Raw genomic sequence first — 26,034 nt, 5'->3', positions numbered from 1 at the left:
GAATTACAACACTAGCTTTTTTCCATGAAGTATTCAGTCACACCTATCCATGCAAGTACACCCAAAGTTATGGTAGCAAAACATCAGTAGCACCTTTTGTGACTATAATTTGTTAATTGAAAAAGATGCTACCAGAGTCCTGATTTCTTTGCCACCATAGACTAATGCATCAGAGCTAGCAAAAGCTCCTGGCTATTGTTACAACCCAGTGGAAAACATGTCTGTCAGTGTACAATACTACAAAATTAGAGTGCAGCACCTCGCAGAAGACTGTGTAATGACTTCTAATATTTAAAAAAGAGAAACAGAATTATTCACAATCAACTTTATTATGATGATCAGCCCCATGAACAGACCTTCCCAAGCTATCAACAATTTTTCCAAATGAAAACTGAAAAGGAATAGTCTGAAAGGAGTGTGTGTATAAAGGGTGGAAAAGTGGGAGGGAGGAGGTGGGAGGGAGCTGTCAAAGTGGAAAGAAAGAAGGCAAAGCATCTATTCAACAACTAGGCATGCTGACCAAGGTCAGCTGGGGAGACATGGCCCCTCTAGCAGCTGCACAATTATGCCTAAATTATGCAAGGCGGTGAAATTCCAAAGATTGGAGACTGGTCCACCCAGACAAGGAGACACAGGCGTATGGGACAGCAAAAGGGAGATGCTGAATGATTTTAATTGCTTTGCCAATTTCTAAAGGCTAGATTAAGATGTGCCATGCAGTTTTGCTAATATAAAGGCAGATAAAAGATCCTAATGAGAAGGGGGGAAGGAGGGGCTTAAATTGCTATGCAGTAGCCATGATCAAAAGGTTAAAAAAAATCACAAAAAAATCACAGCACAATCAACAGACAGGATGGCCCCAGCCTCTTTTCCCCAACCCTAGATATAGGCATGCATGCAAGCACAGCTTAATTAGTTTAACTTATCCAATTTACAAGTAAAAGAAGAATACAGCATGTTGTTTATGTATGTTTTTAAACAGATTTGTGTTCTCTGCACATGATGCTTCTAATATGGGTAAGGTTTTCTGTAATCTATTCTGGTTTCTTGAGTAAGCAAACTTCCCCTTTCTTGCTCATACAAATCTAATCGTAAATGCATTTTAAGATATTAGCAAATATCAAGAAGCTGTCATGTCAGGGGATATTCCAGTTTATCATTTTTTTAACACATATGCATGCCTATGTATGCACACGTGCATATGCATACACCACACAGATGGTAGAGCATGAATGAACCACTGAGGAGGGAAGAAAGACAAAAAGAAGCAATTGCTTTAAACACATCACTGATTCACCCCACTTGTTGAGGGAAAGCTTTGCTCTGCCCCTTCCATCATTGCCTCCCACTCTTAGACTGCTAAATAGTGGCAAATGCACTTTATTGCTGCTGCTGTGCTTGCAATTCCAGGCATTTATTCCAGTTAAGGGGTTAACAATTCATTTCCACTACTTCTCTCGAGAAAACCTACAATAAAAACATTGGCACACGAAAGCACTCTGACTGCCAGAATGCCACAGCGCAAGTGAAAAGTCCGTTTTGTTTTCATTACATCGCTGGGATTTCCGGCTCAGCTCCTTAGCTTAGATACTAAATCCCAAGATATCCCAATTTTTTTTTAAATAGACCCATGGTCTTTCCTTTTGAGATTCCTGCAATTCACCAAATGTCTCCTTTTGTCAGTGGCAATGATGGGTTTTAGGATTCTCTTTTCAAGAAAAGGGGAAAAAAAGTGTCTGATGATAATAATTCATACACATGCACAACAAAACATACAAGATAACATTCTGCGAACCTCCAGTGAGCTTGGTCACCTGGAAGTGTAATTTGGTTAAGAAATATTACCTCTACTTACAGTTTAGGGAACGGGAAAGTCTCCCTTCTGCTTTTTGGATAGATTGCATGCTTTTAACTCCCACCCCTCATCACTGACACTTTCAAAATTAAAAGCTAAAATCGATGCCCTTCTCAGTACAACCCTGAAACCTGAGATGTTCTTATGCAAATACAAATACATACACAAACCTGACAGAAAATATTATGTAAATATGCTGTATAACTGCTTGTTTGCTCTATGAGAGGTAACCTAACTGTACAAAAGGGGCAGGGCTTGAAGTGTGGCCTAGCGGCCACTATCTTGCAGATTTTGAACCCACCATGAAACTCCTGTTCCTTCCGAGGAAAGAACTCCCCACAGGGCCAAGGAAAGAAGGGGGCAAAGATTTTCAGACTTATTTATTTATATATGTAAAAATAATTCAAGAGTTGTTAATTAATCACCCAGTTGTCAAAGCATTTGTTTTTCTATCAAAAATCATAGGATGGGATGCACTGTTGTCTTTTTCAATATGTATACTTTCTTCAACTAATCCTTAGTTAACAGTAAAATACAGTTTCTTTGTTTACCTTATAATATATACCAGGAATTTGTGTTTTCTTTTTCTTTTATATTTAATATCATGTTTGATTATTAATGGCCTATGATTTTTTTTTATTTTTTTAATAGCAGAAAGAGAAAAGCTGACAAATTGGTGATTATCATCTTCTACCAATGTTTCTTACATCTATGCATTCCAAAACATTCAATATGTTAATATGAATAATTACTGTCCTGTATTATGTAATTGTGTGTAACTTTCTTTGCACAGATGCCCACAAAGGCTTTGATGTTGAATTTGGACCAATCAACTGAAATACTGAATACTCCCTCCAGGTCAGTTTATAAAATACTCACTCAAGTATAAAACAAATTTAATAGATTCTTGTGCGCATGTATGTGTGCGCATATGTATATATGTAATACACATGCAATCATCCACAGAGGAGGATGGTGGCCAGAACTGCATGCTCAAAGGCCCATTTCCTTTTCACATGTAACTCATGTAAAAAAGTGATTGATTGATTTGATTGAGTAATCATAGGCACCATCTTGATTTTCCAACCAGGAACATTTCAAAAATGCTCTGGAAGAAGTGCCTTAGATTTTACGCTCAAGCAATCTCTGAAAATGCTTCTTCCAAAGCATTTTTAAGCTATGCACAGCCCTAAAATATATACACGCAGAGATGTTTAGAAGGATATTTAATCATGTAAACCACTTATGCGCACCAGAAGAAAACTTGACAGTACAGACAAAATATCTAAATTGTGTTCCAGTTTGCTTACTTATTTATTTGAAAAAATTATATGGCCACTAATTTATTCACTCACAGTGATTCCAAGTGGCTAACAGAAATAACATCCCAAATACAAAATCCAATAAACCCCCACTCACTTGTTGACAACAATCAAACAAACCACCTGATGGGCTCCATATCATCTTGAAGTTCCAAGACCTGCTGGCAAAACCATGTGTCCAGGGCCTTTTCAAAAGAATATCAAAGTGGGGGGCAATCTTGTGACTGCAAGGATGATATTCCACAGGGAAGGAGTCACCATGAAGAAGGCCATTCTTCTTGATCCCACTAGTTGAGCCTCCTTAATAGAGGGGACTCCACAGGGTATTTACAAGTAGTCTGTGTTGAAAGAATGTACCATATGACATACATATGTATATTAAAGGTAGTTCTCAACATAATTAATCCTGGCATTGTGATTGTAAGTTGCATTGATCATTAAATGAATCAACACGTGACCATGCATTTTACAATCTTTTCTGCACAGCAAAAAAAATGTAAATCATAGTCATGTGATCGCACATGGTTATTGAACACCCAAAATATGATCATGTAACTGTTCAGAGGAGCAACCATCAGAACTTCAAATCCAGGCTGAAAGTAGCCCTAAGGAGATCCATCATAACCTACACCCTCTTGTAAGTTAAGGCTACCTGTACAGGGTCAACATAACTTAATAGTACAACATACAACCTACAAGCATATGGTATCAATATATATTTACTTAAAGCAGGGCTCTTCAGTGTTCTCACTGTGAGTAATTGCTGGAAACTCATAATTCCTTGCCATGTAATGTGCTATAATTCACATATCATTAAAAACTTTAAGCCCCCCCCCCCAACCACCTCCAAAGTCAGCTCAACCTGCAATCTGTAACCCTCTGGTCCCCAAACCCTGAATTAAAAGAATTAGGTAAAAAGACAATACCTGTAGCAGCAGAACATTACCAAAACATTTATAGAATCAAAGCAGTATTATTTAATTATTGTGACATGTGTGCATCTGAAAGCCGGCCAGCTGGGTGACTTGACTAGTTGGCTCTCTCTCAACAGGGCTGTTGTGGGAAATATAGGAGAAGGAAAGAGTACTCTGTATGTTCACTGCCTTGAATTACTTATATGGTAATAAAGACAGTATAAAAATATTTTAAAAATATAATAAATATTAACAGATACTAATGATTTCCCATTGTAACCATGTTTCAATAACATATTTACTTCCCAAGTAGCCCAACTAGGAAAAGATTGTCTGTAATTTGTTTGGAATTCACTGTGTGGTCTGGAAGGTATTACAGGGAGCAACTAATCAAAGACTGTCCCCAAACTTTGTTTATATGTAGTTGATTCCTGCTGCAAGTAATCTGCAAACAAAGAGTTTCTTAGCTTGTACCATCAGAAAAAGATCCAGATGACATGAAAGGATACATATTATTCCTAGATTGGGGAGGTCTGCTCACAGTCACTCATGCCCCAGTAAGCACCTGATTAGAGTATTATAATATACTCTATAGGAGCTGCCCTTGAAGAATATCTGGATATGTGCCTCTAGAACAGCATACATGACACCCCTGCTCCACAAGCTACAATGGTTGCCAGTCTGCTTCCTGGTCCAACTCAAGATGATAGTTTTGATCTTTAACATCCTCCATGGTATGAGTTATTTGAGGGACTGCCTGCCCTGTCAAAACTGGCAGAGGAGGCATGCTACATGTCCTATCTCCTAGGGAGCTACACTTGACCCAGAAGACAGGCCTTCTCTGTGTGGTACCCATTTTATGAAACATCCTCTCCTTCCCCAAAATGAGATTGGCTGTATTGTTGATTTTCTGGAAGTCCCTCAAAACCAGATTATGCCATCATGCCTAGGGCTCCTGGGGACCAGCAAGGTACTGAGGTAACTCTATTGTTGCTGATGTCCATTGTCTTCTCTTAGCCTTTAATTTCAATACTTTGAATTTTTCTGAATAATTATCTTGTATGTTAAATGTTTTATTTTACTGTATGTCACTGAAGTCAATTTTTTGTTATTATAAATTGGATGGACGGATGGAAGGATGGAAGGAATTAGCCACTGTTATGGTTTATCATGTCATTTGAATGAATCTACTCAGTTATTTGGAATAAAATTTCCTAAGAATTATATAAGACATATTTAAGTTCTGTTAGAAAGAAATAAGTTTCAAGCATTGTAAAGTAGGGGGGGGAAATCCTAACCCCTATTCTATAACCCACTTCATATAATGCTTAAGCCAACTTGTAATTTGAATTCCTTATTTCAAATCTCAATTTTGTCCAATACTTTTTCTTGAGGAATAAATGACATAAGGCACAACCTGGGTCTTTTCCTATTACAGCAACAACTATTGGTGGTGAATACAAAAGCAGCTCTCTATAGTTAAGTATTATAAAGAATGAATGGCATGTGCTATTCCTATCAAAGTAAGTGCAAATAAGAGGTTATATGCATGAACAAATATGTTTCTCTAACCTTAATCTGTCTGCTCCTGATTCTGAGTTTAGCATGATTCGTGGACATTTCAATCTTCAGTGCCTCCATCTCTAGGTTTCAGGAAACCTACACTGCATGCAGCAATTTGAAGATTTACATGACTGTGTATTATTTATTCAGCTGTACTTCCAACAATGATTTATCAAAATATCAGATTGAAATGGTATCTCAAGTCATTTCACATTCACTGTAAAGACAACCCAATCACACATGTATTTTCAACATGCACTGGTATGGTGGCATTGCGTTAAAAAACACACAAATGAACTCTCTTAGTATTGTGAGCTGAGATGACCAAGGTCAAACACAAAGGGGAAATTCAGAAAAGAGACAAACCTGTGAGTGATACATCAGCAAAGTGTGTCATGCCTAGTATCACCTCTTTCCTTAACAGTTATTTATACCTATCAATGCGCGTTTCTCAATCTTTTCTCCAAAATAACTCATGAAGAATATTCAGGTCTGTTATGGAAAAAATATTCACCCCTAATTTAGAAGGATCACCTCTTCTGCTGACAATCCATCTCCCAAAGTGCATTGGTAAAAGGAACTGTGAAAATGTAGACTAAAGTGAGAACAAGAACTGCAGATACCTTTTGTTATAGCAGAATAAAGGCTAGATCCAAGTCTTTCTTGGTATTGTAAAGATTAAATAACCATGAAGCCTTATTACAGAGAAAGTAAATGCCAAGATTAATCTAATTCAAAATATGACCAAATTAAAACATGTGCCAGCAAATGCTACTTTGGTTTCATGTAACCAAGTTAGTCACTTGCCAGTCAGCCAGCAGCAAAGCAATCCATCAACAAGGATTCAAAAACCCCTGGTTTTGATCTCTATTAATAAGTCATACCATTGCTTATAAGAAGAAAGAATCAAAAGAGGATCCCTCTTCAATATTATACATAGAAATATTCCTAAATCTATGAACTATGAAGGATGTAAGGTGCAAATAAGGGCCAACTGTATACATTTTCAAACACTAGAATTTGAACTTCAATTACATTAAGATGCAATTTCCCAACTGAAAGAATGAATAACAGTAAATAAATTCGATTAATTTTCTTTCTGAAACAATAAGGTTGGACAGTATGAATATAGGTGCAGTATGAATATAGGTCTTCAATACTAGAATACATAAATGACATAGCAATAGCACTTAGACTTACCGCTTCAGAGTGCTTTACAGTCCTCTCTAAGCAGTTTAAGTGCCAGCATATTGCCCCCAACAATCTGGGTCCTCATTTTACCAACCTCGGAAAGATGGAAGACATACTGCAACCAATTAATTTTCATACATACATTATGCTCACATATAGTACAAAAGAGATCTCAATTCATCAAAACTGCTAATATTTTACTCCAAATGTTTGGACATGTTGGTATTACTTCTTAAAATCGTTATTTATTTATTTAAGAAAATTTATATAGCTGCCCAACTTACTCTCAGTGACTCCAGGCAGCTTACAAAGATAAAAATCCAATATAAAAAAACAATAAAAAACAATATTCCCCCCCCCCCGCCGAGACAATCAGTCAAATAAGGCATTTGATGGACTCAAACCAGGTCTTCAGGGCCTTGTGAAAGAGTATCAAACTGGGGGCCAAGCTTATCTTCTAATACATTAATAAACGAGAAAGATGTAAAATTGATACACGGACCATTGATTGCTACCCAAGGGGACAGGGAGAGGAATTCTTCATGTAACAAATATTCTGCTCCAGTCAAAATGACAAAATTACACTTCAAATCCTGTTCTTTTGTCTCTTTGGTGTCTCTTTAATAGCAAGGGACATGGCCTCTTTTAAAAATAAAAAGTGACTTTTGCAAAAGACATTAGATTATACAATTTTATCCATAAGAAACGTATAAATGTGAACAGGGTTTATTAACTTTATTACATTTGCTGTGGCTGTTCACTCCAATAGACCATCTGGGTAGTTTACAAAATCTAACACATAGTTAAAACAATTAAAAACCTAGATAAAACAAGATAAAAATGGCCACAATAAAAGATGACATGGGACATTGAAAATCCAGATTTTATGACAAATGGGTAAGAATGGGATAGGGTCAGACAATAATTAGGAGACGCGGTGGCTCAGTGGGTTAGGACGCTGAGCTTGTCGATCAGAAGGTTGGCAGTTTGGCGGGTCGAATCCCGAATAACAGAGTGAGCGCCTGTTACTCATCCCAGCTTCTGCCAACCTAGCAGTTTGAAAGCACGTAAAAATGCAAGTAGAAAAATAGGGACCACTACGGTGGGAAGGTAACAGCGTTCCATGCGCCTTTGGCGTCTAGTCATGCCAGCCACATGACCACAGAGACGTCCTCGGACAAGCGCTGGCTCTTCGGCTTTGAAACGGAGATGAGCACCGGCCCCTAGAGTTGGAAATGACTAGCACGCATGTGCGGGGGAACCTTTACCTTTTTACTATCTCCGTAGCTGATGTAAATCAGTAGAGCTAAAATGAACTGCAGAGTCCATTCAGATGTACCAAACCAGAAAGTCTAGTTTAGGCTTCCACACAGCCATCCATATGTGATTATTCCTTACCTTTACTTAACACATATAAATGCAGAATTTTAAAACATGAAAAAATGTTTTGGAAGGAAAGGAAAAAGTAGTCTTATGACTCTTCAAAAGGTCAGGAAAAAGGTATGCTATTCAATAACTAACAAGAAAGATGGGCATTTGAACAGACATAATAAGTATGGTCTCATAGCAAGCTTATTGCTGCAATTATATACATCTGGATGCACTGTAAGTCTGAATAACACTATCATCAGGACAGTTAAGTGATTCTGTTATAATCATCTGCATTGTATATAATCTCTGTATTTTCTTGAGTAAGATCGCTTAGAATGAGTTAATTTCTATAAAATTAGATGACAGTGGTATTATGGGGCAGAATATAAAAACAATATATTAATACACTATTCCCACTGCCTCATTTTAGTACACAGGCTAACTTTATAATGAAACAGCTAGCTATGGCTGATGCCAATAGTGAGCAGAATAGTAATTAAAAGTAGCATACATGTTTCAAAGCTATTTAATATATAAAGCAGAATTATAAGGTTAGACCCAACACTCTAATCCTGTGTCTTTTTTCGCATATAGTACATGGATAAGGAGTATTATTGTGTAATTTTGCATTTTTAAACCATTATGTGAATAAAAACGTATCTGAAACATGCAGTTCTTTGAATTTTGCAATTACAGTTTGCCAATTATGAAGCAAGATATGGGGAATATGCAACAGCATAGTTTCTGAAATCCTTTCCAATAGCCAAATGTGTCTAATGCTTCCATGTGCAATGGGAAGCATGGGGTGCATTACATATACCCTCTGGGCCAGGAGGGAATGGATTATCAACATCTCAAACCATTGTCCAACTGCTTTTCCTATAAAGATGTACTGAAGTATTTTTCCTCCTTCTCTGGCCCTTTAACTCAATATTTATTTTATTAGTTTCTTCTACTATACCAAGCCTGGCCCATATCTGAAAATTATCTTGCCAACATTAAGATAAGAGTCCCAACGACTTTTACATAATTTCTTTCCACCATTCCACAGTATTAGAGAGAATAAAATGCATGTTAAGGTAAAGTTATACAAAAATATGCATGTTCATTGAAAAAGTGTACCTAAATATATATTAAGACAAATAAGAAAGCTATACACATTAGACAAAATTGCAAACTAGAATTTATATATCTGGAGGAACATACACCAGTCTACAACAATTAGTGCTGGTTTTTTTTAAAAAAAAATAGAAAATAAAAGCTCTCAAATTCAATTAATTGAAGGTGACAAGCAACAGGGAGAAAGAAGAACTATTTAACTCGTTTTTTGCATCTGTCTTTACACAAAGGGAAAAAGCAGTCCAACCTATCAAAAACAGTGCCATAAAAAACAGAATAGAAACACAAGTTAAAATAGGCAAGAAAATGGTACGTGTATACTGTATTTTAATAATACTGTATTTTACTGTATTTATTTAATTAATCAGTATTTAGTGGGTTGTAAGTTAGTGGGGAAAATTTCCATTTCTGAAAGATAGAATAAAATTTAACAAATAAAATAGGTAAATAAAATGATTTCTCCATGCTTTAAAATTTTGGGCCCCACATTTGAGATAATTTGAATTCTAAAATTTCTAGAATTTCTAGAATCAAAATTAGTGGACCACAGGAATGCTGTAGATATAATTTACTTGGACTTCAGTAAGACATTTGATAAAGTAGATCACAACATACTACTTGATAAGGTAGAAAAATGTCGGTTAGACAGCATCACCACCAGATGGATTCGTAGCTGGGTGACCGGCCGTACTCAGGGTGTGGTCCTCAATGGAACTGTATCTACATAGAGGGAAGTGTGTAGTGGGGTGCCCCAGGGCTCTGTTCTGGGCCCAGTGCTCTTCAACATCTTCATTAATGATTTGGATGAGGGGATAGATGGGGAACTCATCAAATTTGCAGACAACACCAAACTGGCAGGAATAGCCAATACTCCAGAAGACAGGCTTAAGATACAGGAGGATCTGGACAGACTTGAACACTGGGCACTATCTAACAAAATGAAATTCAATGGTGAAAAAAGTAAGGTTCTACATTTAGGCAAGAAAAACCAAATGTACAGGTATAGTATAGGTCAGGGGCAGGCAACCTTGGCTCTTTTATGACTCGTGGAATTCTGGGAGTTGAAGTCCACGAGTCATAAAAGAGCCAAGGTTGCCTACCCCTGGTATAGGTGGTACCTTGCTCAATAGTAGTAACTGTGAGAGAGATCTCGGAGTCCTAGTGGACAGTCACTTAAATATGAGCCAGCAGTGTGCTGCAGCTGCCAAAAAAGCCAACACAGTGCTAGGCTGCATTAACAGAGGGATAGAATCAAGCTCACATGAAGTGTTAATACCACTTTACAATGCCTTGGTAAGGCCACACTTGGAATACTTTATCCAGTTTTGGTCACCACGATGTAAAAAAGATGTTGAGACTCTAGAAAGGGTACAGAGAAGAGCAACAAAGATGATTAGGGGACTGGAGGCAAAAACATATAAGGAACGGTTGCTGGAATTGGGTATGTCTAGTTTAATGAAGAGAAGGACGAGGGGTGACATTACAGCAGTCTTCCAATATCTCAGGGGCTGCGACAAAGAAGAAAGAGTCAAGCTATTCTCCAAAGCACCTGAAGGCAGGACAAGAAGCAAGGGATAGAAACTAGTCAAGGACAGAAGCAACCTAGAACTAAGGAGAAACTTCCAGTAGAAGTTAACCAGTGGAACAACCTGCCTCCAGAAGGGGTGAATGCTCCAACACTGGAAGTTTTAAAGAAGAGACTGAACAGCCATTTGTCTGAGTTTCCTGCCTGAGTAGGGGGTTGGACTAGATGACCTCTAGGGTCCCTTCCAACTTTATTATTATTATTATTATTATTATTATTATTATTATTATTATTATTATTATTATTATTATTATTATTATTATTATTATTATTAACAATAACAATAATAATACACACCCATAGATAAGCCAAAAATTTTAGGTGTTAAAATAAACAGCAAAAATTGGGTTCAGCTTATCCACAGACGGGCTTATCTATGAGGCTATACTGTGGTACAGTATATTACTATTATTGTTATAATACTTTTTTAAAGTATCCATATATTTCATACAAGCCCCAGAATCATTTCAACAGTGAGATGGACAGCATATAAATTTAATAAACAAATAAACAGACCCTCACATTATTAACCAAAATATCATTGGCCTATCTGCAACTGGTACATTTGTCATGAAAAAATTGAGGGTTGGCTTACCCATAAGTGTATACAGTACTCATAAAATTGACAGATTCATCCCTCTGTTACCTCTAACCCACAAAACAATAAGTAGTCCTGCTTGCTTCTCTTATCTAACACATTTTCATTTAGATAAACTGAGAAAATAGAATCCAAAGCCAGCAGAGATAAAGTTGCTCTATAAACATATGTGGTCTGGAATTCTCACCTCCCAGTGGTTTCCCTCACTTCAAAGTCTTTATACAGAAAATATACTGGTGAACTATAAACTCTGCCTAGGTAAGTTCTCCCAAAAGGGAGATGGAGGGTGACCAGTAGGATGCAGTACGCTAGCCTTCCCTTTGTCACCATATGCTGAAGTATGATTTGTGCTAGTTATATACATAATACAATGCAACAGAAGATTATATCATTGACACCTGCTTGTGGCTAGTCTACTTCTGTACTATGAACATAAATCTGCCAGAAGCGTGTAAGACAGAAGCAACTAATTAGCCAATTTCACTTCTCCCACACACAATAAGCGAAGAGCCTTCAATTATAAAAGCACAGATGATCATTTCAAACTGAGGCTGTTAGCCTGGAATTGTCTCTGTAGCATTGATGCCAGACCAAAGAGATATTTTTGTGATATAGGACATCATTGTTGTTTGATTATACCTACTGATTTTTGTCTTTTTGCTTCAAAGAACGAACAAGAGGCCACAATAGAGATCCCTCCTTTAAACCCTTCCATGTGAAACGAATTTGAGGAAGGAAGTGGCTTTGGGGAAGGAATCCTAAATTATCCACTTCCATGTGCTGTGATTATAATTCAGATCAGAGCCCCACATACTTGCTTTCAAGTAAAAAAGAGGACAGCAGCACACTTCATAATTATGATAATGTGAAGTTCAGCTTTCTGACATAAAAGTATTGTACATCTTGGTTAGTTACTGGGTCTTAGCCTTAACTTATCAAAGGATAGTTGTGAGAATAAAACGTGAGGGCTAAGTCACAGTAACCATACCTTTTGTATATTTGAAAAGCGTTATTACAGTCCTCACTCATCTTTTCCAAAATGGAATATATTCAATTCCTTCAATCTGTCCTCCTTACATTTTCAATCCTTCTTAATGTTCACTACACCAGGGCTTTTTTTTTGTCATAGAACGCCCTGGAACAGAGTTCTGTCACCTTTTTTGACGGATTTTCCAGAGTTGCGTTCTTTTCCTATTGTTTCCCTTCCTATCCTCGTTTGTTTTTGAAAATGCCCTGCTGGCGGTACGGTGAAGCGGGGTCCCCTCCGGCGCTCTCGCCTCCTCTAGGAGGAGCCATGTGGTGCTGGAGCACCATAGCCAGAGTGTGTCTTGATTGGCTGGATCGGACCATATGGTGTGGAAGCCGATGGTGGTGGTGGGACACACATAAACATGGTGGCCATTTTTCATGAGAGGGTGAGTGAGCCTTTTGCCTTCCCTTACAGAGGTGGTGTGTGTGTGTGAGATTAAAAAGAGGCGAAGCGAGAGGAAAGAAAGGCGGCTGGCGTGGAAACTTGCCCAACCATGAAACTTTGCTGTTTCAGTTCCTTGGGTAGTTCAAAGGCTGGGAGGTCTACAAAAATCTCTTTTTAGTCTTTTATACTTTATATTCAAACTGCAGACGGGAAGAATAAGAATAAAGTCAATGTCTTGTGATTTGGAGGTATTATTATCAATAATATATATTAATTATGTATTGGTCAGATGTAAAGGTAGACCTACAGTATAAGGTTTAATCAGATCTATTTATTAAATTGGACTTAATTTAAAGGTAAATTAAAAGTAATCTGTTCACTGACAAAGTTTCAACTTTAATTTGTTTCAAGTCAATATCCATATTAAACTCCAAATGTATATTTTTCCACCTTGTTTGACAACTTCTTAAAAATAATTCAATCTTTTACAAGCAACAAATTTTGTTTTATTGGGCCAATTTCATTCCACATAGAAAGCTGACATTTCCACTCATTAAACTAAATGGATATGCCAGTGATAAATGTCCCAAAAGATTAATAAAATGCCTTCTTGTGGTTTAAAGCCACAGTGCATGGTAACATTAGTAGTATTAACTTACCTTGAACAAAATCCTATATTTTTAGATACACTAAAAATTGAAGGGGTTTTTTTCAACTACAAAGGTAAATCTTGTAGGGTAGGCAAGGCAGGTTGTATGATGTGAGTTCCAGCACCATTTTTTTTAACCAAAAAAGCACTGCACTACACTATTCCACTTTCTCTGAACCTTTCTTAAAAGGTGATATCCAGAACTGGACATAACACTGTAGATGGGGTTTGATTATCTCAGCCTTGGCTACTGTGGATTATCTCCCAGCTATCAAGGATTACATCTGCTAAAATTAAAACATTCAACACTTTATGAAGCTGCTTTAAGTGGTAAACAACTCCTGTAATTGGTAGTTTTGTCCTGTGGGTCTAATTTCCTAGGATAATTCTTGATTCTCTTCTAGTCCTTGTCTATAGCTCAGTCCTAACACCATTAACCAACACACACATATCACTTTCCACGCTCCCTTTGCCTGACTACTACCCAGCATAGAGCACTAGTTGAGTGCTTTCTCAGCCCCTTGATTTCAATCTGTCTGCTACTGCAGGAACTCAAAATAATTCTTTCCAATGTATCTAGCAGCATGCCTTTTTCTGCTATCTACTGAAGATGCCATTATGGCTTATCTGACTCCCAAAAGTTAATATGGGGTGCCTGAATCCATAATGGTACACAATGTAAATGACTGTCTCTAGGTAGACAGCAATAATAATTGGCTGTCATAAGGAAAGCTAATCCATGCCACTGAGGTAACAGTCACTCATGCAACACACATGTATTTTACTTAATTTGGAGGAAAAATAACAATTCTAAATATATCAAACAGCTTCTTTTCACAGCAACATATAACAATGTTTAGCTTCCAGTACATATATGTGATTTATTTGCCTCTTTAGCAGCTTGTTTAAATAACTAGATTAAACATTCATAGGACAGGGGCTGCATTGTAACCCTCTTTTTGATACTTAACTCCCACCCACTACTATCTTTCTTCGTTTCGTGTGTGTGGATGTGTGCATGTTTGTGTTCTGTTTCTCCTCCCCTCCCCTAAAAAAAGTCTGACACCCTCATTAAATATTGGAACTATCAGCCTATACTCTTCCTATATTGGCTAATTATTCTGGGAATTATAGTCCAAGACATAGTGAGGGTACTTTGTTCATGAAGCAGAGACTACTGCTTTAGTGAACGGACTAAAAACTGACTTTCTGTTGTATCTTCTACAATCTTTGCAGCAATTAGCATAGCTGTCTAATGAATTTCAACTACTGGTTTCATTGGTCTTCGTAACTCTAAATGTTCTCTCATTCTATTGCTGTGAGCTGCAGGTTAACATTGCTACACTGCACCAAACACAGATGTGATGCAATCTTTCCCCACAGGTTTCAATTTCTAAGCACCTACCCACATAATCAGAACCATCAAATGGCCCTAAATTGCCATTTCCACCTTAAGACAATGGAAAGAGGAATGGGAGAAATTTTTTTGAAGATTCACTACATTAAAAAACTCTGTACTTGAATGCCAGTAAAAACAAAAGAATCTAGAATCCTTTTTTCTTATCAAGTTATTTCATTTGGAAAAGCATCCAAGCATGTAAAATAGGTTTGTAAAATTAAATTCCAAAAATACATGCTATGTGACAATTTCAATTGTATTTCAGCTGAACATTGTAGAAACAACACAGGACAACTTTGGAGCAACAGTGACAAGAACCCAAGTCTATATTCTTATTATAAAGACCAGATTTGAAATCTGGACTATAATTTAAAATAAAATTCTAAAAACATCATGAAATCAGAGGTTTTTTCATTACATATACACGTATTTATTAATATACTGCTCAAAAAAATAAAGGGAACACAAGGTAAGACATCCTACTATTAAATACAGTACATTGTGTTGTTTAAGTGTTCCCTTTATTTTTTTGAGCAGTATATATTTGTCAATTCTATTGCCAAAAAAAAGATCTTGCAAAAATATCAAGTGCATTTTTTTCAGCGTTTGAGTCAGCTAGGCCTCTGGTCTCTTTCAAGACTCTATGTCATTTCCCCCAGTGTCATGCATTCTCACTCCTATTTTAAGTTTTTAAAATTACCTACCACTTTTTACATTCTTCACCTCTCTATCTAAAGGAGAAAATAACATCAAACCCCCCTTACTGGCCATATGAATATTTAATATAAATGAAATGTAAGTATTAGAGCTCTTATTTGTAGCAAAAAAAACCTTTTAATTCTGAAAAGTCACTGAATTTTTAAGCATGAATAGCACAATCCTTTTATATTAAGGAGATCGCTTTACCATATATCTGTTAGGAAATCTATCCCCTCAGAACTAAATTAAGGTTCAGAAATAAAAAAAATAAAAATAAAAAAGGGAGGGAGGGAGGGAGGGAGGGAGGGAGGGAGGGAGGGAAGGAAGGAAGGAAGGAAGGAAGGAAGGAAGGAAGGAAGGAAGGAAGGAAGGAAGGAAGGAAGGAAGAATTGCTGAGGATATGACAAAAGAGAGAAATTATGTACAGTTCATAGCACTTGGAGAAAAATTAATTCTATTATAAACTGATTTCAGATTTTTTAAAATGGGAAACTACATATGCTACAAATAAACAAATAAATAATAAATAAAATCAGCTTCCGTAATATGCACTGATGAAAGACGGGTTTTTAAATGATTTAAGAACAAAATTAGACCATTCTGTACACAAAATTGGATAGGTCTGTCAACAACTATTGGCAACAGCATCTAGAAACTTCCATATTTATTTATTTATTTATTTTATTGGATTTATATACCGCCCTTCTCCCGAAGGACTCGGGGCGGTGTACAGGGCAGTTAAAACACAATATACAAGATTAAAAATAAATTAAATTAAATTAGCCCCAACAAGTAAATCACATTCTAAAAATTTAAAATCCCAAACCCTCAGTCCAGGCATATGTGAAGCCATTATATTTTCCAAGTACTAAGTTTGAGGAACCACAGTAACAAAGGGCTAAGCCTTTGTACCAGAGGTTAGATTTCCCAACATGGTCTTGCTTGTTATTTATAGAAACAGTATGAAGGATCTTCAGGCTGACTCAGCAGCTTTCTATGTCTTATGATTGAAAGAAAGGAGGGGGAAGAATAAATGGTAGGTCAATCCAAAGGCCTTCAGTTCAATAACTTCCATCCTCCATTAAGGCTGGGAAACACTTCTGACTGAAATCTGTGATAACTGTTTCAAAACAATGTACACATCATGTGGATTTTTATTTCACTGTTTCCTACCTCCTTAAGAGGTAGGAATCTGGAGAGAATGCAAAATGGTATACCATCATGAGATCTACCTGGAATACAGTATGGATTTCTATTTGTAGATGATTTTGTTTAAATGAAATCATTCAGCTCACAATTATTTCATCAGCTCATTACTATAGACCAGGGGTGTCAAACTCAATTTCATTGAGGGCCGCATCAGCATTGCGGTTGCCCTCAGGGGGCCCGGTGGGTATGGCCTACTGGGTGGGCGTGGCCAGCTCTACATCGTTCGCATCAAGGGTGCCTATGGGGGCCTGGGAAGGAGTGGGACAGATCTGAGGGTCTCTGGCAGAAGGAGGGTCTCTGGGCCAGGGCCAAGGCAGTGGGGGCCGTTCCCTCACTGTTTCCAGGATGGCTTCGTGGGCCGCATGAAACCACTTCGCGGGCCGGATCTGGCCCCCGGGCCTTGTGTTTGACATGTCTGCTATAGACAGTACTTTTCTTGAACATCCTTATTTCTGAAAAGCACATTCCGTAAATTACAAATCAGCAGCTAAAGAAAATACAATGGTATATAATGGAAAACCTTCTTTAAATTAGACATCCTTCTTGATTCTACCCAAATTGCCTACAACAGAATTCTAACTAATCATTGGGCTATCACTATAGATATATGCACCATTATGTACAATTATTTGCTAGCACTGCAAAACGTAGGATTTATGTTCTAACATTCTCACGTGATTCCATCCATAATTTTCACTGAGTTTCTATTCACCTATCTGGCTGCATATACTGAAACCCAGCAAAATGTTGTAAATACAAAGATTAATTAGGCAGCCAGAGTAGTTTTAATGTTGGCTTTCTGTAATTTTAAAATATCCAAACACCATAGTGAATAAATAAACTGGCCAACCAAATCTGGACAATATTGTGGTCCAACATGCAAGATTTTCAGGTCTTGATCTCCAGATCATGTGAACGTCACAAGTTCAACATTAAATATCCCCATTTATTCTCGTCAGCCAAATACTTTACATTAACGTCACTCTCCATATCTTTAAAGTTTCTTCATAATTGGGTACATATTTTATTTATCCAGTTATATTGCTTATCAGTGACTTCTGATTTTTTGTGCACCAGGACAGCCTCATTTTTATCACTTTATAAAAACTTTCAAACAAATGGAATAAGAACATTTTCCACAACACAAAACATGAAAAAAACTAAAAGTGGGGGAAACTGTCCTTTAATACAAAAAATGTCCAATACTAATGAGACCTAGGAAGGAAAACAGTGAATTTCAGATCATTCATTAGGATTACAAAATGAGTAAGTAATATTGTCAACAAATAACCAACTATGATACCACCAAACAGAGGGGTTTTTGAAACTAGCTACATGTGGGAAGAAAAAGGAAATGTAGTCATAAGAAAAATACCAGTTCAAACCAAGTGCACCAACAGGAATATGGTCCCTTAGGATTCTGTCAGGATGCAGCTGTGGAAGGAGCAGGTTAAAATAAGTGTGAACATTCAAATGTGCTTGCAGGTGCTGTTTGAAATGTATTGCCCATGAACTAACTGCACTACACAATTTGTTCAGCCAAACCCAGAACTTCATCTGGTTATGCCAGAATGCGGAAAGGTGGTAGGGAGGGTGGAATGGCAATGAAAGCAACTTTCATGCATCCCTCTGAGGGAAAGAAAGTCTAAGAAAATGGCATGAGTTTGAAAAAAGTAACTACACTCTTAAGGACAATTCTTAAGCTATTTCTGTTTTTTCCTCTTCCAACCTAAAGACTCAGTTATGTTTGAACAACTTGCTCTTCACATGAATTGACAGATTTATTTTCAAGAAATAAGGGAAACTTATCTACTTTCCTTTACTGTTAATCTACACACAAGAAATAATAAACAGAGCTTGTCTATCTGAAATGCAATGGCTGCAGTCCTCAGAATTCAATTAAGCTCAAATAATTAATGCTTCTGCCATATTCAATTACTTTTACACATTTGAGGCACTGATGTTTTCCCCCTTTATTCTTTAATCTTTATTTCTCTTCTCTTAATTATTTATTTTTCTAAATTTGTTTTAAAGTGCTGGTTGAGCAGAAAAAGTAAAATATAAATATGAACAGAGTTTGCAGTTCAAATGTTAGTCTCCTTTTAGCTGACATAGCATGTCAATTGTTATGTGTCTTTGATTAAAATAACATTTTAAATGCTTCCAACAAATATTATCTCCTCTATTCTTCTATTATTTTACATATTTCTTAGTAGAATAAAGAAGTTTTCATTCTTCCTGTCGTAGCACAGAAAAGCCTAAGAATATCTTTTGTCATAGAGAAAGTGAAAATATTATAGGCTGCTGATTACCAAAAAAAGAGGAGGTAGGAAAGTAGAGAGGGGGTACAGAGAAAGAGAGAGAGTGCGCTGCCTTAAAGATTAAGTTTCCCTTTTATGAAATCGTATTTAGTCTCTCTTTTTTTAACAAATCTAACAACAATGCTCTACAGACTCTCACTGGGAAATACCTTTAGTGTTAAATACAGATTCTGATTTTCTTGGCTAATGCAGAAAGCCTTTCTATTGAAAAATAAATAAGGGGTTTGGTATATCCCACTAAAGCCTTTTCAGTGAATGACTTTTGTAGGGGTTTTTTTTCATGGCTATCCTCCATGGCTGTAATATGAAGCTTTTATCCTACTATTGAAAACTATCCTGTGCTGTTTAAAAGAAGAAAGAGAAAAAGAAAAAGGGGAGAAGGTGAGCAAAAATCTTTCACTAATATAACAGAACAATACTGAACTTGACCTTTGACCCTAATTTTAATGCCATCTTTTACCAAAGGAATTTGAATCCTGGATAGGCAAAAATCAAATGAACCACATATTTTTATTTTATTTTCAGATCCAAAATCTTTCAATCATTTCATATTTATCCTTGCTTTAGCTTGAAAAAAAAATCAAGACCTCCAGTTCTTCTTTTTTTTTAATGTTATGCTTAGTATCTTTTTACTCGTTCTCTCTATACCAAGAGTAATGGGTTTTTTTTTTAACTTGCAGACTTGCCATGCTGAACGTGAAAGTATGCTGAAGATAACCAAAATAAAAGGCAACCTCATAAAACTAGAGGTTTTATAGATGGAGAACGTGGCTACCAAAATATAATTGCTAGCCAAAGGCCTGAAGAATATAGAAGAATTGGTATGATTCATACAGATGTATATTGCAAGGATCAATGCTGACGAGTCTGCATGTGGGCACATGTACCACACAGAGCTCATGGCCTCCAAGGACAACCATCTTATTTTTTCCCATGGAAATGAATGTCAAGTCTTCATGTTTATACAAGAAAGCAAAGGATTACCCAGGAGAGTCAATATTGTAGGGTAGTTAAGCAGCTGGACTAGGACCAAAGAGATTCAAATTCAAATCCATACTTAACCAAGGAGCTCACTGGATAACTGTATACCTGTCAAGTTTGTTGTTGAAAGAATAAAAGGAGGGGTAATCACCATTTTTCACAGTCTTGAGCCTCTACAGGAAAGGCAGGACATAAAAGCAATACCAAAATAAATAAGGGAAATCATTGAAGCAAAGTTTAAATTTGGTTTTCATGTACTCCTGCTGTTAAGAGCGAAACCAGCTCTTATCTCCATAATTTTCCTCTGAGTTTTCTCTTATACGATATGAAAAGGGTGAAGCTAAAGTTTATATTAAGCTCATGTTTGCATCATGTTTCTTAAAAGAATACAAGTGGCTGTGTTTCTGGGAAGAATCATAGTAGATTCTAATAAAAAAATGAGAAGTTTAACTATTTTTTTCCATATTATTTCTGATGAGACTCACTCTCTGAAAGCTAATATTTGTATCGAAAGGAAAATATCCATTGTTATCAAAGAGGAATTCCTCATAATCCAAATTGCAAATTCAAAAGAACTGCTTTTCACAACATCATGAAAGATAAACACTATTTCCTATTTCTGAGATTCTGCTACTAGCATTACTGACCTGTGTCTGCTATTTCTGAATTTTAAAAAGAACTATGCACAGTGAACACAAATGAAGTATTATTTACTGTCACTTAATGGCCCAATAATAACTTCTGGGGATGAGGCTGTGAATAGGTATCTGGACTTGGAAGATGGTTAGGCCTGATTAGTAGGTTGGGTAAAGACCTTCAGAGAATACGAGGCCTAGCCTGGGAAGACAAGACAATGTCAAAGTAATTTTATATTGTTGCCAAGGAAATTCCATGCATATGTTCTTTAAATCACCAGGAAGAGCAAGTTCAGCTCAAAAAGAACTTTTCTTTATGTCATTTTTTATGGATAAACTACAAAGGGGTTCTTGCTGCATCTCTTATTCTAAAAGGCTGGAATAGGATCCAAAATTAAACTCAGCATATAGGGAAAAAATAACCCTTAAAGGTGCAAAGCGTAAATGTGCAGGTATAACTAACTTCCACAATTTGAAAGTGAATTCCATAGCTGCCCTGTGATTTGTGAAGTCTGAAAGTTAAGGACAAATTCATTCAACTCTTTTACCAATCATGTTACACAGATTATGCCTGTGTAAAGGTTTGGGGGGTGGGTTTGTGTCTTTGAATCAGTCTTGATTCTTGGCGATTATATGAACGGGTCTCTGAAGTTTTTTTGGCAATATTTTCAGAAGGGGCTCACCATTTACTCCTTACTGAGAAAGAAATAGCACCAAACCACCCAGTTAGCACCCATACTCAAGGCAAGAGTAAAATTCACATCTCTCCACTTCTAGTCCAATGCCTTGGTGTACCTGTTAAAGGTGTTGTGCTGTTAACTTGAAGATTATGAGTTCTAGTTCTGACTTAGGCATGAAGCCAATTAAGAAACTTCATAGTCTCTCTTTCTCAGCTCTAAGAAGAAAGTAACAGCAAACTACACTCAAAAGTGTTGCCAAGAAAACTGCATGGACTTGAGTCAAGCCTGACTCAAAGTGACAGTTTTACATGTAAAAATAGAGATATATTAGGTTACCTTTCACTGAAGTTGTCATATCTTCCAACTTTAATATAACAGATTCAATGTCTTAGCTTTGGCATTAGGAAGCCTAACTTAAAACCTACTACAGATAGTCCTTGACTCATAACAATTCATTTAGTGACCATTCAATGGCACTGAAAAAAATGACTTATTTTTCCCACTTGTTTTTCACACTTACGACCACTGCAGCATTTCCATGGTCACATGATCACAATTTGGACACTTGGCAACTCGCATGTATTTATGACAGTTGCAGTGTCCTAGGGTCATGCAATCACCTTTTGTGACTTTCTGACAAGCAAAGTCAATGAGGAAGCCAGAGGCCGGTGTGTGGTGTTGTTGGTTCACATGGTGTGGTAGGATGGAGGGTTTGTTGTCACTGTGTGTTGGGGGGAGAGAGCACGGGCGGAGGCTCAGCTAATCTCAATGTACACATGTTGTACTTTGACAAAATAAAAAAGAGATTCACTTAACTACCATGTTACTAACTTAACAACTACAGTGATTCATTTATCACTGAGAGGTCGTAAAACGGGGCAAAACTCATTTAATAATTGTCTTGCCAAGCAATGGAAATTTGGGAGTCAATTGTGATCCTAAGTCGTGGATTACCAGGGTCCCTGAGCAATAGTTCTTAGTTCCTGAAGTTCCTCAGCTCTTATGTCTATAACTCCCAGAAGCTCTAAATGGATTGACAAGTCATGAAGGTTTCTATCCTGCTAGAGACAATACATTCAGCTGTAGCCTGTTGTCTAATTGTTAAAATAAGATTCAATTGATTTCACCTTGATTAGTGGCCAGGTACATTTATGATAATTATTCAGAGCTTAAAAGGAAAAAAAATCCAAGTCAATTTCTCCTAGCAAGCCAGACTTTCTGTAATGCACGGGTGTCAAACTCGCCGCAATACTTGATGTGTCACGATGTATCGAGACTTTTTTCGCATTGCTGGAGCTGGAGTGGGTGCGGCCTCCACCTCTTGCAACCAGCCCACAGACTGGAAGTTTGACACCCCTGCTGTAATGCCTCTTTAATAATGTGGTCATCGGCTGAGCTAAGTGCACGCTACTCATTCCCTGAACAGTCTCGGGAAGGCCTCTACATGTCTGTGCACTTTTACAAGAACATTCCAAACACTGTGGAAATAAAAATACTGTGTTCTTGTGACCTCAGACTAGTTCACATTCATTTTATTCTTTACTAGCAAAAAATAATTTCAGAAACAAAGAATGCATAATTATTTATACAACTCTTTTTTTCTTAGAAATGTTGGAACACCTAAACATCAGAGGTTGCAGGCTATGAAACCAATAAGATCAGTTCTAGGTAAGCCAGAACTTTCTTGTTTAGTTTTATACTGTTCTGTCTGCAATGCAAAACTAAGAATGTGGTAGAGAACAGCAGATTTGTATGGGTAAAAACCTATAGAATCTTCACTTTAAAATCACAATACCATCCCACCGGAACAACAGCCTAACCAAAACAACACGTGAACAACATGTGGGACATTTTATCATGTATGGTGGACATGCAAAAAAGCCAAAAAAATGGATACAAATAAATACACTAATTCAGAAGAGTTTTAAGCACAAATTTACAATAGAAACCAAAGACTTTTCTTTTGAGATTAAAGGAGAGACAACTAGAAAAAAGTCATGAAACTTTGTTTTATATACGGTATGAGAACTGCAGTGTGATACGCTCAAAAAGTGGAAAAGACACCATCCATAATAGACACTATCCACTATCCACTATCCACTTCACTACAATAGGTGAAGATGATGAAACTTGCAGAGACGGCTAAACTGACTTCCTTGATTAGAGAAAAGACAATATATGCATTTAAGGCTGACTGAAAACCCTTATAAACTTTTTTGCAATGAAACAGGGGAAAAAATAACATGAGTTGTGATTTTAATGATTAGAAAAAATGGATAATAGAAAACAGTGGGCTTTTTAAATTATACAGTAAGAGGTAACTGCAATCATACTTATATTTTCTGCAAAGGAAATCAGAAACTTCCTTTTTATTTTTATTTTTTTCCTTTGTACCCTTATGTCTTTTTTCTTTTCTTTCTCTTTTTCTTTGTTTTCTTTATTCTAGATTAGTTTGCATTAATCTTTATGTCCTTTTAATAGATATATGTGTTTGTGCGCATGCATACACACATATTGAATAACATACTAGGGAGAAGAGAAGGATTATGCAAATTAACCTTGTTTTATATCTGTAGGACTGAACTATCCCTTTCTTCAGAAATATATTGTATTCCCATTGAACAACTGCCCTGTTCTCCCACTGTTCCATATAGATTCTGGAAAACACACACTAAATGCATCTCTATTAAACTATTTAAAAATTCAACAAAATATTATCCGCTTATATAGTCCTGATATTCTTCTGCCTGAACACTGTGTACAGATATTTACCAAAGAAATAGCTAAGTAGTACTAAGCTATGGGGAGGCTGCCTTCTGTAAAATTTCAAACAGTGCTGAGCAATCTGATATGAGGTACAGGCTCCTCAACATCTTTTCTGTTCTCAACAAGCCTCTTGTAAACCTTAACTCCCCCAAATCAGTGGCAATTTCCACCATTTTGAGGTAGGAAATGCACAAAAACTCTGCCATATTTCTTAAAGTAGGCTCAACATGGTTATAAGAACCAAAACAAAAACCTCTACAACACATGAAATACAAAAAAAAAGGTAGTAACTGACCTCCCCACATATGTGATGTCTTCACCCCTTATTATGCATCACTGCTTTTCATTGAAATTCTCTCTACCCTTTGAAAATATTATGTGTATCCTTTGGCTACCATACTTTCAAAGCTAAAGATTAGGTAACTATCATCATGACGACACCATTCTCATTGGGAAAAATATGCAAGTTCAAATAAGTGTTCTAAAAAATTAATTTCTAGGATCTTTTTGTCTTATTTTTGGTCTGCAAAATGTGAAAGTACCTGTTCCTTAAGTGTCTGTGCCAATCCACAGAGCTGAGAATTATCAGTAGAAAGTCAATGAATTATTTAATGCAAGCAAAGATGGGATTAGGAGATGACTTAAGGGACAGTATCTGACTTCTCAGATTGGAGAATCATAACAGATATGGAATATCTGGCACAACACAGACTAAACATTATCACTCAAAACAAAAGATCTGCAGAGGGCACTCCACAATCCAAGGATCCAACTAAACCCATTACAAACTGGGATCAAGTGGATTCTGAGGCTTAGAATCAAGAGGATCCTTAAAGTCTGTTATGGCCTCATGCAGTGCTCATGGGCAATCTTACATTTTTCATTATGTCAAGAAACCTGTCTCATTTTTAGAGAAAAGAGGTGGGACAAGGAAAGGCTACCTCTACAGATGAATGAACATAAAACATGCTGTACCTGCAATGTTCTCTTGCTTGGGGCAAATTCCTTTTGTAGGCGTGAGAACACGGTCTTCTTCATCGGGTGTGACTTGGATCCCGATTTCCACTGGCTCTGACACTTTCCTGAGCTCGGAGCGTGATGGAGGGGGAGGACTGCTCTTATCCACGTTCTTTTCATAGCAGGCACCACCAGCGCCATGGCACTGTTTCTTCTTGTGCTCTATAAAAACCAAGATGTCTCCCAGGGGAAAGTTCATCTGACACTGTCCACAGGTTAATAGGTCAGGGTCTGTTCCACCCACTGCAATGCTGAGCCCAACTGGCTCTCCTAGTGCTAGGCTCTCTTCCTCATGGGTGATGATGGCAGTGTCCACGTGGTCAGCCTCTGCTTCATTCGGAAACCCAAAAAAGGTGAGGGTCAGGGAGAAAGGGAAAAAGAAAAAAAGAAGGGAAAACAATTGAGAGCAATTGGTTTAAATATTCATATAATTGTATTTTTTATCTATTTCCCACCCTGCTTGTCTCCACAAGTGATCTGAGTACATTTTGCAATCAAGTCTGTCTGCACAACAAAATAATAAGCATATTTAATGAGGCTTTTCTGAATCAACCATCAAAGTCCATAGCGGATTAATAACAGGGGAGAGTAGAGACCTGTTAATCACCTCCAGAACTAAAACTGGTAGGATACATTGAACAGAGCCACAGATTTACATCAAGTTCTAACAGCTGATCTATGGTCCAGTTAAGTAACTCTAACCAATCATCTTTTTTCTTTATAAAGCAAGAAACAATACTGAACAA

At 36.9% G+C, this 26,034-nt stretch overlaps 1 protein-coding gene across 5 annotated transcripts in view; it reads right to left on the bottom strand.

Moving 5' to 3' along the window:
- BCL11B (BCL11 transcription factor B) overlaps window positions 1-26,034 on the bottom strand; it is a 156,321-nt gene that overhangs the window by 112,887 nt on the left and 17,400 nt on the right. For 3 of the 5 annotated variants that reach the window (XM_081314653.1, XM_081314650.1, XM_081314652.1), the window contains exon 2: window positions 25,247-25,618. In XM_081314653.1, coding sequence (XP_081170779.1) covers window positions 25,247-25,618 — 372 coding nt within the window. The remainder of the gene's footprint in view (window positions 1-25,246; window positions 25,619-26,034) is intronic. The other 2 variants (XM_081314651.1, XM_081314654.1) reach the window with 1 other exon arrangement.

The sequence above is a fragment of the Vipera berus genome (assembly GCF_964194415.1).
Source record: "Vipera berus genome assembly, chromosome: 1".
Classification (NCBI taxonomy): Eukaryota; Metazoa; Chordata; class Lepidosauria; order Squamata; family Viperidae; genus Vipera; species Vipera berus.
Note: the sequence above shows the minus strand (reverse complement) of the source record. Positions and strands in the feature narration are given on the sequence as shown.